This window comes from Ambystoma mexicanum, chromosome 4p (assembly GCF_040938575.1).
Source record: "Ambystoma mexicanum isolate Mex_15411 chromosome 4p, UKY_AmexF1_1, whole genome shotgun sequence".
Classification (NCBI taxonomy): Eukaryota; Metazoa; Chordata; class Amphibia; order Caudata; family Ambystomatidae; genus Ambystoma; species Ambystoma mexicanum.
Window position 1 is genome coordinate 1,166,257,802 of NC_090927.1, and position 13,063 is coordinate 1,166,270,864.

Genomic DNA, 13,063 nt, shown 5'->3' on the forward strand with positions numbered 1-13,063 from the left:
GATTAAGTGCAGTGCAGAAGAAGCCTTCTTCATGGTTTTACTGTTCCGAAACTTGACACTTTTTATCCTTTCCCACATGTCACAAACATTTAAGAAAAATAACTAAATACCCCGATCATATAAATGTCCAGGAACTAAATTTGGACCATCAGAAAATACCCAGGAAATTACAGTGATGCAGTAGAGAGTATTTTTAAAACGTGTGTCCTTCTCAACTAAGAGAAACGCTAAAATCTCGATCTGGCAGACTCATATACAGTGTACTTAAACAGCATAAAGCATAAATTCACATGAAAATACACTATGAATTGACAAATTTTCCAGGCGAAATAAACTGAGTGCAATTGCTCACCTGCCCAACACTTTTTGCACAGCTTGTTTTACTACTGTAATCAACTCTGTTAGGCCTATGAAAAGGCAGAAATAAAAACAGTAAACTGACAAGTTTTTCGGAGCACACCAAGCAAAATAAAGTCTGTGCGTGAAACTGATATCATACCATCTCCAAGAAGATGTTGGATGCTTGACAGATACTGCTGCTGGACTTCAGGTGGAGCCAGCTGTGTCTGCAAAGAAAGTGAAAAGAAAAAAAGTTACTCGCTACATTAACTCTCAACTTTAATGATGTTCTGTTCCATGGTATCAACTTTGAATACCACAGACTGCTCATTTTGAAAACAAAGACAAGTCTTCTGTTTCGGCATCCAAGTCCTTGTTTACACATCGTTACTATGCAGTCCTGACATTTCCCCACATTCCTTCGCCTCGCTCAGACAGTTCAGACACTATAGCTGGGCGATTACACAAATAATGTATGCCTGGGGTGAAGTGGGGATGTTGGCAAAATGAAGGTGCCTCTGAAATTGAAGAGTGTGGTCAAACCTGCAGCAAGAAACTGTCATTTTTTTATTTTTATTTCAGTCTACCTACTTCACATTCCAAAAACACAAAGAAAATGAATTCCCAATCATATAAGGACTGAAAAATGGAAACATTAAACATTATTTTTTTTTAAAACCAACAGGTGTTGTTGGTCTTCGATCAAGAACAGCCACACATTATCAAACAATCTTCAAGCAATGGCAAAAGGACTATAATTAACGGTCACACCATTACAAGAGAATGTAAGCACAATACATACACATATTCCAAACAAAAAAGTAAGGGAAAATAAACAGTGGGGGATTTCAACATGCATGAAAACGATGTGAAGGACGCCCAGACCCCAACATTAATCTCTGGCCTAACCGACTTTAACTTATATGCAAGGCATTATCTGCCCACACACAATGGACGAAATACATTGGAACTCTTCTCTTCTGCATAGCAACTAACGGCCTCTTTCAAACCCATTCCGGTCAGATGGTCTGATCACTTTCTCCTCCCCTTTTTTTATGCCCCCACACTCCACCCCGTTTCAATTTTTAAAACGCTCGATCTAACCCCCCCTTCCCCCTCCCCCGACCAAGATCACCCCAGAGCAGTTGACAGAATGCCTCAAAGATACTGAAGCTTAATGATACCAGCGAAAGCACTCCTGACCCCTGCACAGCTCTGATCAAAGCAATAGCTGCTACAGCCGACCCTCTGGCCCCCAGGATGCTGGGCCCCTGTCGAACTAAACCATCTGCCCCATGTTCTCCCCTGATTTGAGGCTTCTAAAGCAAGTGTTGGGACACGCCGAACGCAAACGGCACCTTGCCCCCACACCTGAATCGAAGGCTTATAAGCAAGCTCTTCCTGCCTACCAGAAAGCCATGAAGTTGCTAAATCACATTACTATGCTAATCACGTCATTTCAGCCACCTACACCTTACCAGAACTTTTTAAAGTAGCCAAAGAACTCTCCACACCGCCTCCGCCTTTGACCCCTCTCAGGAAAATTGCGACCAGATTAGCCTCTTTTTCCTGGACAAAATTCAATTACATTGATCAGGCCAAATGCTCCATCTGTGATGTCCTCTTTGGAAATATACCCACAGGATCACCTTCAAACTTCCAATTTGATCCCGTCACCGATGAGATTGTTGCTGAAGCCGTTTGCAACCTTAAATTGGCATCAACTTCTGACCCCATTCCACTTTATCAGAGTCAAGCTCTCCCCTCGGATTGCACAGCATTTTTCACTGCCACTCTTGGTTTTTCATTCACCAACAGCATCATTCCAGCTCCTCTTAAACATGCCATTGTTTCTCCTCTCCTAAAGTTTTTTTTTTTTAAAAACTCAACCCAACAATATCCGACAGCTACCGTCCTATTTCACTTCTTCCCGTTCTCATGAAACTTATGGAATCCATTGTTACTCAACAACTATCCCGATTTCTAGAAACGGAAGGCCACTTTCAACCTTATCAAGCAGGCTTTAGGCCACTAATGGGTACTGAATCAGTGATGATTTCATTCCTGTACGTCCTGGCACAGTTGCAGGACTGCAGAGAGGTCCGAGTTTTGATTCTCCCTTACCTTTCTGCGGCATTTGATACCATTGATCACGTAATTCTTCTTCGATTACTTAAGCAGACTGGGATGTCGAGGGTTCCTCTGGCCTGGTTTACCGCTTTTCTCCCCGAGTAGCAATCGACCATCTCACTATCTCGGTTCTCCTCCACCCCCTCTGCTGCCTCTTGTGGGGTCCCCAGGGGTCTTCCCTATCATCCCTTGTTTTTAATTTATACCTATGTCCCCTCGTTGAAATGGTCTCCTCCCAAAGCATCAGTTTCTACACATATACTGACGATACTCTGGTTTTCCGCCTTGGGTCCCCTGTCTCGGATCTTTCTTCCAGAGTTCAGGAGTGTTTAACCGAGATCGAGTGCTGGATGGCGGCCAACTGGCCGACATTAAACAGTGAGAAGACTGAGGTCCTAGTGGTTGGCTCCAACAGCCTCCTCTGGTTTTGGACCTAAGATTTCTGGCCAGATTCTCTGGGTCCCTGTCCGACCTGAGTGCCTGTGTGAAAAGCCTGGGGATCAAGCTGTTCCCTACCTGTGCGCGGCAGGCTCATATTGATTCTGTTTGTAATACCGGCTTTCTCAAGTTGAAACAGCTGAGGAAAGTTCTCCCTTTCCTTCAATCTCAATATCATTCAATGATAGTCACTGCCTCTATCATGGGTTCTCTGGACTACTAAAACGGCATGTACATTGGGCAGCCTGAATCAGTGGTCCAGAAACTCCAGATCCTTCCAAACTCGGCAGCACGGTTAGCCCTAGGTGTCCATAGGCGCTCTCTCTCTCTCTCTCTGCTAGGCAGCTGGCTATGCTGGACTGGTTGCCGGTAAAAAGTACGATCAAGTTTAAAATCCTTTACATTGTAGACCGTTCTATCCGCTCAGTAGGTCCGTTTTTTCTGTGCTCATAACGTACCTGCTACGTTCCAGAGCGCAGACTCTGGTCTACCTCTTAAATCCTATTAGCAGATCCACTTTTCCACAGGTCAAGGTCCGCAAGATGCTCCATCTTGGTTCTCACTCCAGTGCTGTGGAACTCTCTTGCCCAGGGATCAGAGACCATATCTATTTTCGCACAAAAAAAACCTTAAAACTTTTCGATTCTAAAGCGGCTGCTGCTTACTGGTCCTCCTCTAGCGCCCAGATGCCTCTGGGCCTTAGTTCTTTTGCACTTAATAAATATTAATGCAATACAAGGCACATGTAGAATATTCACCTTTCAACGAATCACAATACCAGAGACATACCAAAAGATGGGAATCAACCACTACCCATAGAAAAAGCTTTTGGCCACATTAAGTGTCGCTCAAACGATACTGATGAGCCAAAAACTAAAAAGGTAAGCTTCAAGCAACCATGAAGTAATTCGAGGTGACTGACTGGTACTAGAATTGTTCCAGATGTACAGCCATAAATCTGGCATATCAAGAAGCAAGCAGGATACAGAGGATCAGGTATGTAATGGGGCAAATTCTGTACTTGCAGCTTGGAATGTTTATAAAGACCATTCACTAGATGACTGTCACTTAGAAAAGGCTGCTGGTCTTATCATGGGCACAGATGTCAAACGTTAATGTGAACATTGGGGAAGGTGCATATCACATCTGGTTTCAGCACAGTCACCAAAGGCAACTTCAAGAACTTCATCTGGAACATCGGATAATTGCTGGTGAGGCAATGGAATTAGACATGGCATATGTGGAAGTACAAGACTTTCTCAACAAGCAGCTGCTAAGAATTTGGAACGATGTGTAAAACCAAGTTTGGCCCAGAGAACTTACAAAAGAGTCTGGGATATATCCTAAACTTGGCAACCGTTCTGGAAATTCAGCAGCTGGAGCAGCAGTGATTGCAGTGCTCCTTTCAAGCTTCTAGGTCCATCAAAGCAGTGTGGGCTTCTACCAGGTTGGATATTGCCTGGTCTGGGAATAGGGTGCGTCTGGGACCGCATTATGATGTGTAAGAGCTCAAAATGCAGTATAGCTTACCAGATTCATGCTCAGTGCCCCAGAGATAATGCCAGACTTCCATAGGAGATGAGATATGTTTGGGGGGCAGGGTTCTCATTAGAAGGTACAAAACCCTTTAACGCCAACAGTGGTTGTGTGTGGGTAAGCAGTGTTCCCTCCCAGGAAATGCATTCTATCTTGCAGAAATGTGCTCAGAATCGCAAAGTTTTGCCCGACTGGAAGGGAAAGGTTGGAAAGCCTGGTCTATAATGTACCCTTTAATTGGTTAGCTCTCCTACCCACTAGTTTCCTGAATCATTTAGAGATTATGCCCCATTTCTAACAAATCTTTGACATAAGTAAACAAACACATCGCTTAGAAACCACTTTTAATGATGAGAAAAGAGCTTTTCAAGCAGAATACCAATAAACAACCCTTTGCACTCCTTCCGATGTGTCTTATGTGGTAACAAAAATGTCAAAGCAAAACCTTTTGTCTGCTGAGGAATATCTCTCACAACATTTCTCACTGTCTCAGCAGGTATATTAATGGGCCTGTGCATGTACTATCCGAATAAAATGTTAGCAAATGTTTAATTTAGTCAGAACACCTGAAAAGCCCAATAAATTGCATGTTCTCTTTCCACATGAAGAAGTGAGAATGAGGCGCTTCAATTTCATATTGATGCCCTTATGAAAATAAATGCAAAGCCATTGTACTAAGGTGATGCAAGGTCAGTTTGCTTTATCCTAGTTCCAATGAAACTTCATCTCTTGTTATGAGTCATGAATGTGATTTCCTGTTTTAACAAAGTAAGTGGGTCCACATAAAGCGCAAAATGAAGGATTGTAGAAAGTAATTCCAATCAACGGTTTTGAGTTTATATTCCACCGTGTGTTCCTTCTTTAAGGTGTTCATTATGGACATTCTGTTGATGCAGATGTGAATGGATACAAATAACACAATGTGACCACTACAATTGGGGTTGTTGGTACACTGCATGAACCCTCAGCCCATGAAGTGGATGGTACACTATTTTGAAGAGATGTTATTATATGGCTGTTGGCACAATTAACCACTGTCTCCGCAGCAGGGCCTTGGTACTGGGATGTAGCACAGGACAGAGACTCTTGAACATTAAGCAATTGTGTAAGAATGTGTAATAGTGGAAATAAACCGAACGCTGGTAGGGTGGAAAGTAGTCCCAAGGTTACTGCCGGGTCTTGACACTTTGAGAAGGCTCTTATCACGTGATCAGGTACATGAGGTGGCATGGGAGAACAATGGAGGAGTGGAGAAATGGAAGAAGGACTGAACTCAAGTTGCTCCACAAGGGTTGAAAAACGGGCCTTCCAAGGCTATGTGAAGACATTTTCTTAGACCAAATGTCCTTTTCACCAGCATGTATTTTTTCCCATTAAAGGACTATGTTCAGGCTGTTGGTCTAGGTTGCTGTTTTTTGCATGCCTCTGTTCCTTGCTACACTTCAACATTCTAGCATATGGGCTCAGCTTCTTTCACTGTGTTTGAAAGCATTTACAGTGGGGTTTAACCCGCTGAGAGACAAAAGGTCTACAATGTGCTGTTGTACGTGCACATTTAGGGCGTTTACTTTATTTGTATTTTGTATTTTGTTTATTTATATTGTACAGCCTGCCCAAGGGCATCAGGGCGCATGTTTGGAAAGGTGGTTACTGTAAAGTGTTACAGAAGGCAGTTACAGATTACAAATTATACATACATAAAACATAAATATATACATACATTTACAAGGGGGTGTCAGTCAGATCCAATATATACAAAGGTAATCGCAGCAGGCAGCATATATTACAGAGGGGTGGCCGGAGCATCGTCTTGCTCATAGAGCCATTGTTTTGTTCTGTTTTTGAAGGATTGGACGGAAGGGACATTCCTGAGATCATTGGGTAGGGAGTTCCAGAGCTTCGCTGCCAGGACTGGTAAGCTCGAACCTCTGACAGTCTGAAGCTTGAAACTGGGAATGATGAGTGTGTGTGCTTGTGCAGATCTTAAAGGTCTGGAAGCTGTGCGTTGAGTGAAGCGTGCTGAGAGGTAGGCCGGTACCGCATTGTTCTGTGCTTTGTGGCTTAGAACAAGCATTTTAAGGGCGATACGCCGTGAAATGGGCAGCCAATGTATGTTGCGTCTGGTGGATGAGATGTGGGCGCGCCTGGGTATGTTAAGAGCATCCCTGATGGCGTTATTCTGGGTTACCTGAAGTTTATCAATGTTTCTTTGGCTCGTTCCGAGGTAAAGGGCGTTGCAGTAGTCAATTTTAGATAAAATGAGGGTTCTGGCGAGGATCAGGCAGTTGTCCATTGTTAAGAAGGGACGGCAAGCAGTGATTAGTTTACACGTATACGCAGATGATGAGACTATTGAGTTGGTTTGTCTGTTGAGAGAGAGGGTGGAGTCTAGGTAAATTCCGAGGGTTTTAGTGACATTGGTGACCTTGATGATGTTACCATCAATGTTGAAAACCTCATATTTACGGTCAAGTTTAGAGAGTTTGGACTGAGAGCCTAGGATGAGTAACTCCGTTTTCTCAACGTTTAGGCAAAGACCGTGGTGGGCCATCCACGCCTGGATGATGTAAACTGCTTTGAGAGCTTTGACGTCGGTTACATAATCACCAGTGATAGGGATGAGTATCTGGGTGTCGTACGCATAATTTATGTAGATAACACCCAGATGGTCAAGAATATCAAAGAGCGGTTTGGTAAATACGTTAGAGAGTAGGTGATACGCACGAGCCTTGTGGGACTCCGGAGGTGATGCGAGCTGGGTCAGCAGCGGCAAGAGGTGAGAAGACCCTCATGGATCTGTTAGCAAGGAATGAGCTGACCCAAGAGGTAGCTGCATCGGAAAAGTGGGCGGCAGTTTTGAGGTGCTGGCAAAGGATTTGGTGATCAACCAGATCGAAGGCGGCAGACAGATACAGTAGGAATACAAAGGAATACACTTTATTTGGCAAAGCAGTGAATAGCTATGCTTTGCAAACTGTTTGCCTCAAGCATCACCAATAATCATGAAAAAGGATTTATCTACTGTATGCTGAGCCTGCTGGAGAAAGAAACTCAGGCAATCAGCCTGTGTGGACAAGGAGAAGAGAAGAGATATCTGCAAAAACAGCTGCAGATAGAAACTGCAATGCAATTCAAAATAGAGGGCTGAGATTTTATAACTGCACCCTCCTTAGACCGTGTGACTAGAATTCAGGTACCAAGAATGTTTGGTAAGGATCAGGAGCAAAAGGCCAGTAAGACAATGAGACCAGTGGCCTCTCTACGTGTGGGGCGAAGGCCATAGGATTACAAGGGTGAAAGGGACTGCAAAGGTTGAGAAGCGCTAGAGAGCTGAGAGAGGAGACTTGGAGGAGGCAGGTGTTGAAACACGGAGTAACTGTAGCCCAAAGTGCTGTGAACAGGAGGCGCCCTGACCTTGTTTGAGCTAAACCAAAGAACACGTCTTGCTGTAGGGGTCAGGATCCCAGCTGCAGTGGCATGAAGACCAGGAGAGGACACAGATCCCGGAATGACTGGCAAGAGACTTGGATGGATCCCAGGAGATAGATGCCTGAAGAGCAAAATACACTCAAAATGTCTAAAAGAGGTCTTTGAGATGTATTAAGAGAGCTACCAAGGTTAAGCTGCCTTCAGGAATGAGACACTGTGCTCAAAAAGGCAAGTAAGGCAGTAGCCAATAGAGAATCAGAATTGACATGAAAAACCAGACAAATGACAGTTCCCGAATATGATCGAATGGAAAGGAAAGGAAACCCTGGAGGTAAAAGTACCCACTTTGGGCTTTATACTGTATTCGCGGAAACATCGGCAAAGTGCCATTGTATCCATAAAACATTGGGCTAGATAAATATGCCTGATGCTGCATTGTGTGCTAAAGAGGGACAGCATTTTTTATGACCAGAAACCATACAACGTAATACAATATTAATTAAATTTAATTTTGCCAGGCTGCAGGTGTAAAGTCCATTTAAAAAAATGTTGTGAGCTTTCATCAGTTCCTCATTGACGGCTTCAATGAACTTCAGAATCCAAACAATGGTTGAAGGTTTTTTTTATTGGCAAATGGTGAGAAGCATGTATGATCGACATGTCAGGTTGGCCAAATTATTGTGTTTCCCTACCTGGTCCGTCGACCTCAACCCTAACAGCGTGTGATCAAAACTAGAGATCGGTAACCCCTAGTGCAACCTAAGCTTTACATGATGACCTAAAGGCAGAGGACCTCTCAATCTTACTCCCTCTGGAGCTTCGTAAGGGTTCCCTACTCTATGGTTTCCACAGAATCGTATCAGTATGGTTTAAGGTTGTGCCGGTATCAGATGTTCTCTTTCTTGCTGTCACTCTCTTTCACTCCTCTCAGTAATCTCACAGTTCCCTGCTCTACCTTCTGCTCTCCTCCAGCTCCCTCAGTCTCGCTCGGCCTACCTCCGACTTTCCTTGGTCTTCTCTTTCCGTTCCTTACTCCCAACTTTTTCCTCTCCCTGCTCTTTCTATTTATGTTGCATCTTTTCTCCTCTCCTGTCAATTCGGTCTTCTCAGAGGTCCCATCTTGTCAAAGTGTGCCCGCATGGTTCTGAAGGAAGGGCCAGAATCACCAGATTGAGCACCGGAAACTAAGCGGCAGGGAGGAACACCCCTCCACAAAAAGGTGCTTCATTGTAGCAAACGCAGAATATGTGGACTGAACCTAAAATTGTATTTTTAAAACGACAGTCGTAGCCAGTGAAAGCCTTCAAAAGCAAGAGTGATTTCTCACTGATCCAAACTCCAAAGAACATAAACATGAATGGAATTTCAACTTTTAACTACTCTGCATGATAGGGATAATGGTGCTGTATTGATGCCTTAAAAGTGGTGTCTCTGCTCCATTTATCTCCAACAGTTTTCTTTTTTCTTATAGGCACAAACAATTCTATGACTTTATAAAAACAAAGCATGTGCATTTGGGTCTGCATGCTACGGTCGACTATGTTTTACTTTTGTGCACTTTACTCGTGCACTGTTCCTCGATGAGCTTTTGGTTGAGTTTTTCTTTTAATAGGGTGGGTCTCCCCTAAATCCCCCCTCCAAATGACATACCCTCAGTCCCCACCCCCTACAACCGTACCCATGCACAAACATATACCAACAAAAGAAAATCGACCAAAAGCATATAGAGGAAAAGTGTACTAATAAAGTATACATGATCAAAACATACTCGCCATGGATACCGGTTACAGTGAATTTATCAATGATATTTTTACAAAGAATGAAAAGTAAGCCAAAAAGGCAAATGTATATTGTTCAATTAGTTTGTGAGACCATTTATGTAAGAGGCCACCCATGGGAGTAAATGGTCAAAGTTTATAAATATGAATGTAGCATTCCATTATGTACCTTTTTTGATAATAATAAAAGGTTATTTCAATGTATATGTGACTACGAACAAACCAAATCATGCTATTTATTTTCACACAAGGTTTGAGCAAATGGTAACATGGAGCACGATTAGTAGCCGGAAATCCAAAAACATACTAAAATAGTAAATATAGATACTCTTACTGGATTTCAACATACACATGTTACAAGGTAAACGAGAACAACAGTACCCATGCGTACATGACATGTTTCATGCTATCAGAAAATAGCAGACGTGCAATATTGTATCAAGGAAAGGGGCAGGAAGATTCGGGCAGGAGGAATGCTGGAAGAAATAAAAAGAATATTACTTGCATTGCATGCAAAATAAAACATCAGCTTACTGTGCCATTTTTGCCAACCGCTGCATTGTCGAGGTAGATGTATCCGCCAATAATATTTAATTGGACTCGTAAAAGGACTACAAGCATGCAGGTACTGTACACAGCAACAACGCTCCTCGTAAAGCCTGTTCAAAGACAAATCACATGTTGGCAATGTATGAATATAAAATGGATTAAACAAACTTCTCTAGCATGCTGGTTTTGTGGCGTTCCAATCTAGTTTAGCAGCTGCAATCTATGTGTTACAGGTGTTTTGCAAATCGCCACTAGCAGAAATCATTCCACTTCAAAGCACTGGAAGGCGCTGGAGGAGAGAAGGCATTATGAGGAATGAAAAAGGAGGTGGCTAAATTCACAGCAAAACCCATGGTTGCATTTCTGGGAAATGCTCATCTCCTTGCTGATTTCGCTAGCAAAATCAAAAATCTGTGCCATCATCCGAGAAAACCCTGAGAAATCATTCTTTTCAACAAGCACTCCATTATTTTTATTCATTGTGATATGGTGCAACATTAAAAACTAACGGAAAGTTCGTTAGAATATTCAAGACATCACTGTATGCCACACCCAGAGAATCAAAGCAACCAAGCTCCTTGCCAAACTATGTCACAAACTTCCACAAAGATAACATTTAAAAAAAAGTGGATAAATCACCTCATTCCCATGGCATGTAAGTAAACACAGAAAATAACAAATAACTTATTTTTGGGGCAGAACCCCCTCTTACACACAGGCAAGGGATCTCGTTGTAGAGTGGATAGACTGTGACCAAAGTGTTGATGGTACCATTTCAATCGCAGACAGACTGACTCCTGTAATCCCTTTTATATAAAATATGGAACAAATGTATTTAGAACTGCTTTCAATGTTGGGGAATCGGAGGGGGTCAAAAAAGGGAGCAATATGGAAGGAGCTATTCCATCCTGCACTCTCGCTTCAAAAACTGATTGAGAATTACCAGTACAATAGATAAGTTTGTACAAATATATTTTTGAGAAGCTTCTTGTCTCTAAGACTTAGATGGGGGCTTCGAAGTTCCATTGTAGATCTGACCTCGCAAGCTTCGTCCTGGGGATGTCCGCCCTCGGCTACTAAATAACGTCACCTAATGCCACACCTGTTCCCATTATTTCTGACTATAGGCAAGTCAGGAAAACCCACCTACGCTGTCTTCTCTTATTACTATCTATGGTCACCTTCTCACTTCTACAAGATTGCATTTTGTTTCAACCTTTTTACTAATATTTTCATTGCAATGGCTTCTGTGGCATGCTGTACAAGACAGGGTTTGAACAACGTATCAATTGCGGCTCACGCTTCTGCAACTGATCTCACACTGTGCTTACATGAAGTGCCTCACAAACGTTCAATAGAGTGGGAACTAGTGCCTTCTAAGATGGGTTAGATCTGAGGTCACGAAAAACTCTTCCTCAATGTTGTGGAAGGGAACTGTATGGCTTGTGTGAGAAACAAAAGGGTGTCCCACCGACCAGTCCCTTGGAATGGTTCTATGTCATTTCATCGCCTGCAATTTCATCACCAGGCATTTTAACGTGTATATTTTAACCCCCCCCACACTTATTTTTAGCTATTCCCTGCCCCCCAAACCCTTATTTGCCTTTCCCACCCCCCTAAAAAATGGGATTAGCATATTCGTTGTAATGTACACGTTAAAATGTCAGTGGATGAAATTACAGGCGATGAAAGGACGTCATACCCCTTGGGTATCATCCAGGCGGCCGGGGCACGGTCATCACTATTGGATCCAGACCCTGGGTTGGACCAGTGCGGGAGGATCACCTGGATGGGGGTCGGGGGGGGGGGGGTCCCCTGGGAGTCGGGCACCCAGAGGAGAGACGAAATATCCCTGTTCCCATTTTCCTGTAAAACACCCCAATTCCATTTTCTATCTAAGAATTTTACCTACCCACACCCCCGACCCCGTTTCCTACATACACACTCTGCTACACAGACTAAACCGTGGAAGGGAAGATACACTCACACACAGCCAGTCTGGTTGACATGTCCCAGTATCAGGGTCAGGCACTTGATCCTGACAACTCACACCTAAATCATGTTACCTTTCCCCACTGGGATAAAAGGCGGAGCATAAGAGCACCCATGGAGCAAGCCGAGAAGGCCAACCGAAGCGAACAGGACCAGCAGAACGGAAGGGCAGGAAATCCCTGAAAGGCGACGCGACCAGGGAAGCAGAGCAGACGGGACCAGGAGGCGAATGAAAGGCTGTGGTCCTACCAGCTGCACAGTCAAGGTTACTGCAGATCCCAAAGGAGCAACTCCCTGATACTGCAGAAGATCACAGTGGTTTCTCCTTCACGTGCGGTATGAGGACTTGAAAGGAGGAGAGCCAAGTTGGGGCAAAAGCCTTGACTAGACAGAAGGTCTTAATAAACTATCAGACACTGCTGGTGAGTTAAATGGGGGACCAGCTGGTCCAGCTTTTGTTGATAAATGAAAAGGACATTCCCATTTGATTTTGCTCGTTGATTTGTCGAGTAACTGCGAGCAAAAGCACATTATAGCAAGAATGAAGAATGCCCAGATTGCGCATGTGAGAGAAGCCGCAAAAGAAATATGAAGCACTTGAGAGTGTAACCGAGAGAGGAGGTGAACAGTAAAGTGGTCATATGAGTGTATTGTCAAGGGTACAAGCTCACCTCGTACAGTTGAAAGTCTTTGACAAAAGGTGAAATGATATATAAAGCTAACCTAAGGAATTATTAGCCCTGTGATGCCAATCAAGAACCGCAGATACCAGAAGACCTTATCGACATAAACCTTTGAATTGTATCCAGTATTGTGGGTTGCGCATAGGACTGCAGCCGTGAGAAAGAGAAGCCTGATGGTTGAAAGTAAAT

The 13,063-nt window shown here is 43.5% G+C and overlaps 1 protein-coding gene across 1 annotated transcript in view; it reads right to left on the reverse strand.

Moving 5' to 3' along the window:
- Positions 1-13,063, reverse strand: part of PEX3 (peroxisomal biogenesis factor 3) — a 515,228-nt gene that overhangs the window by 318,361 nt on the left and 183,804 nt on the right. Inside the window, exons 5-7 of the mRNA XM_069606799.1 lie at positions 10,185-10,309; positions 500-566; positions 353-407 (exon numbers count right to left, since the gene is read on the reverse strand). Coding sequence (XP_069462900.1) covers positions 353-407; positions 500-566; positions 10,185-10,309 — 247 coding nt within the window. The remainder of the gene's footprint in view (positions 1-352; positions 408-499; positions 567-10,184; positions 10,310-13,063) is intronic.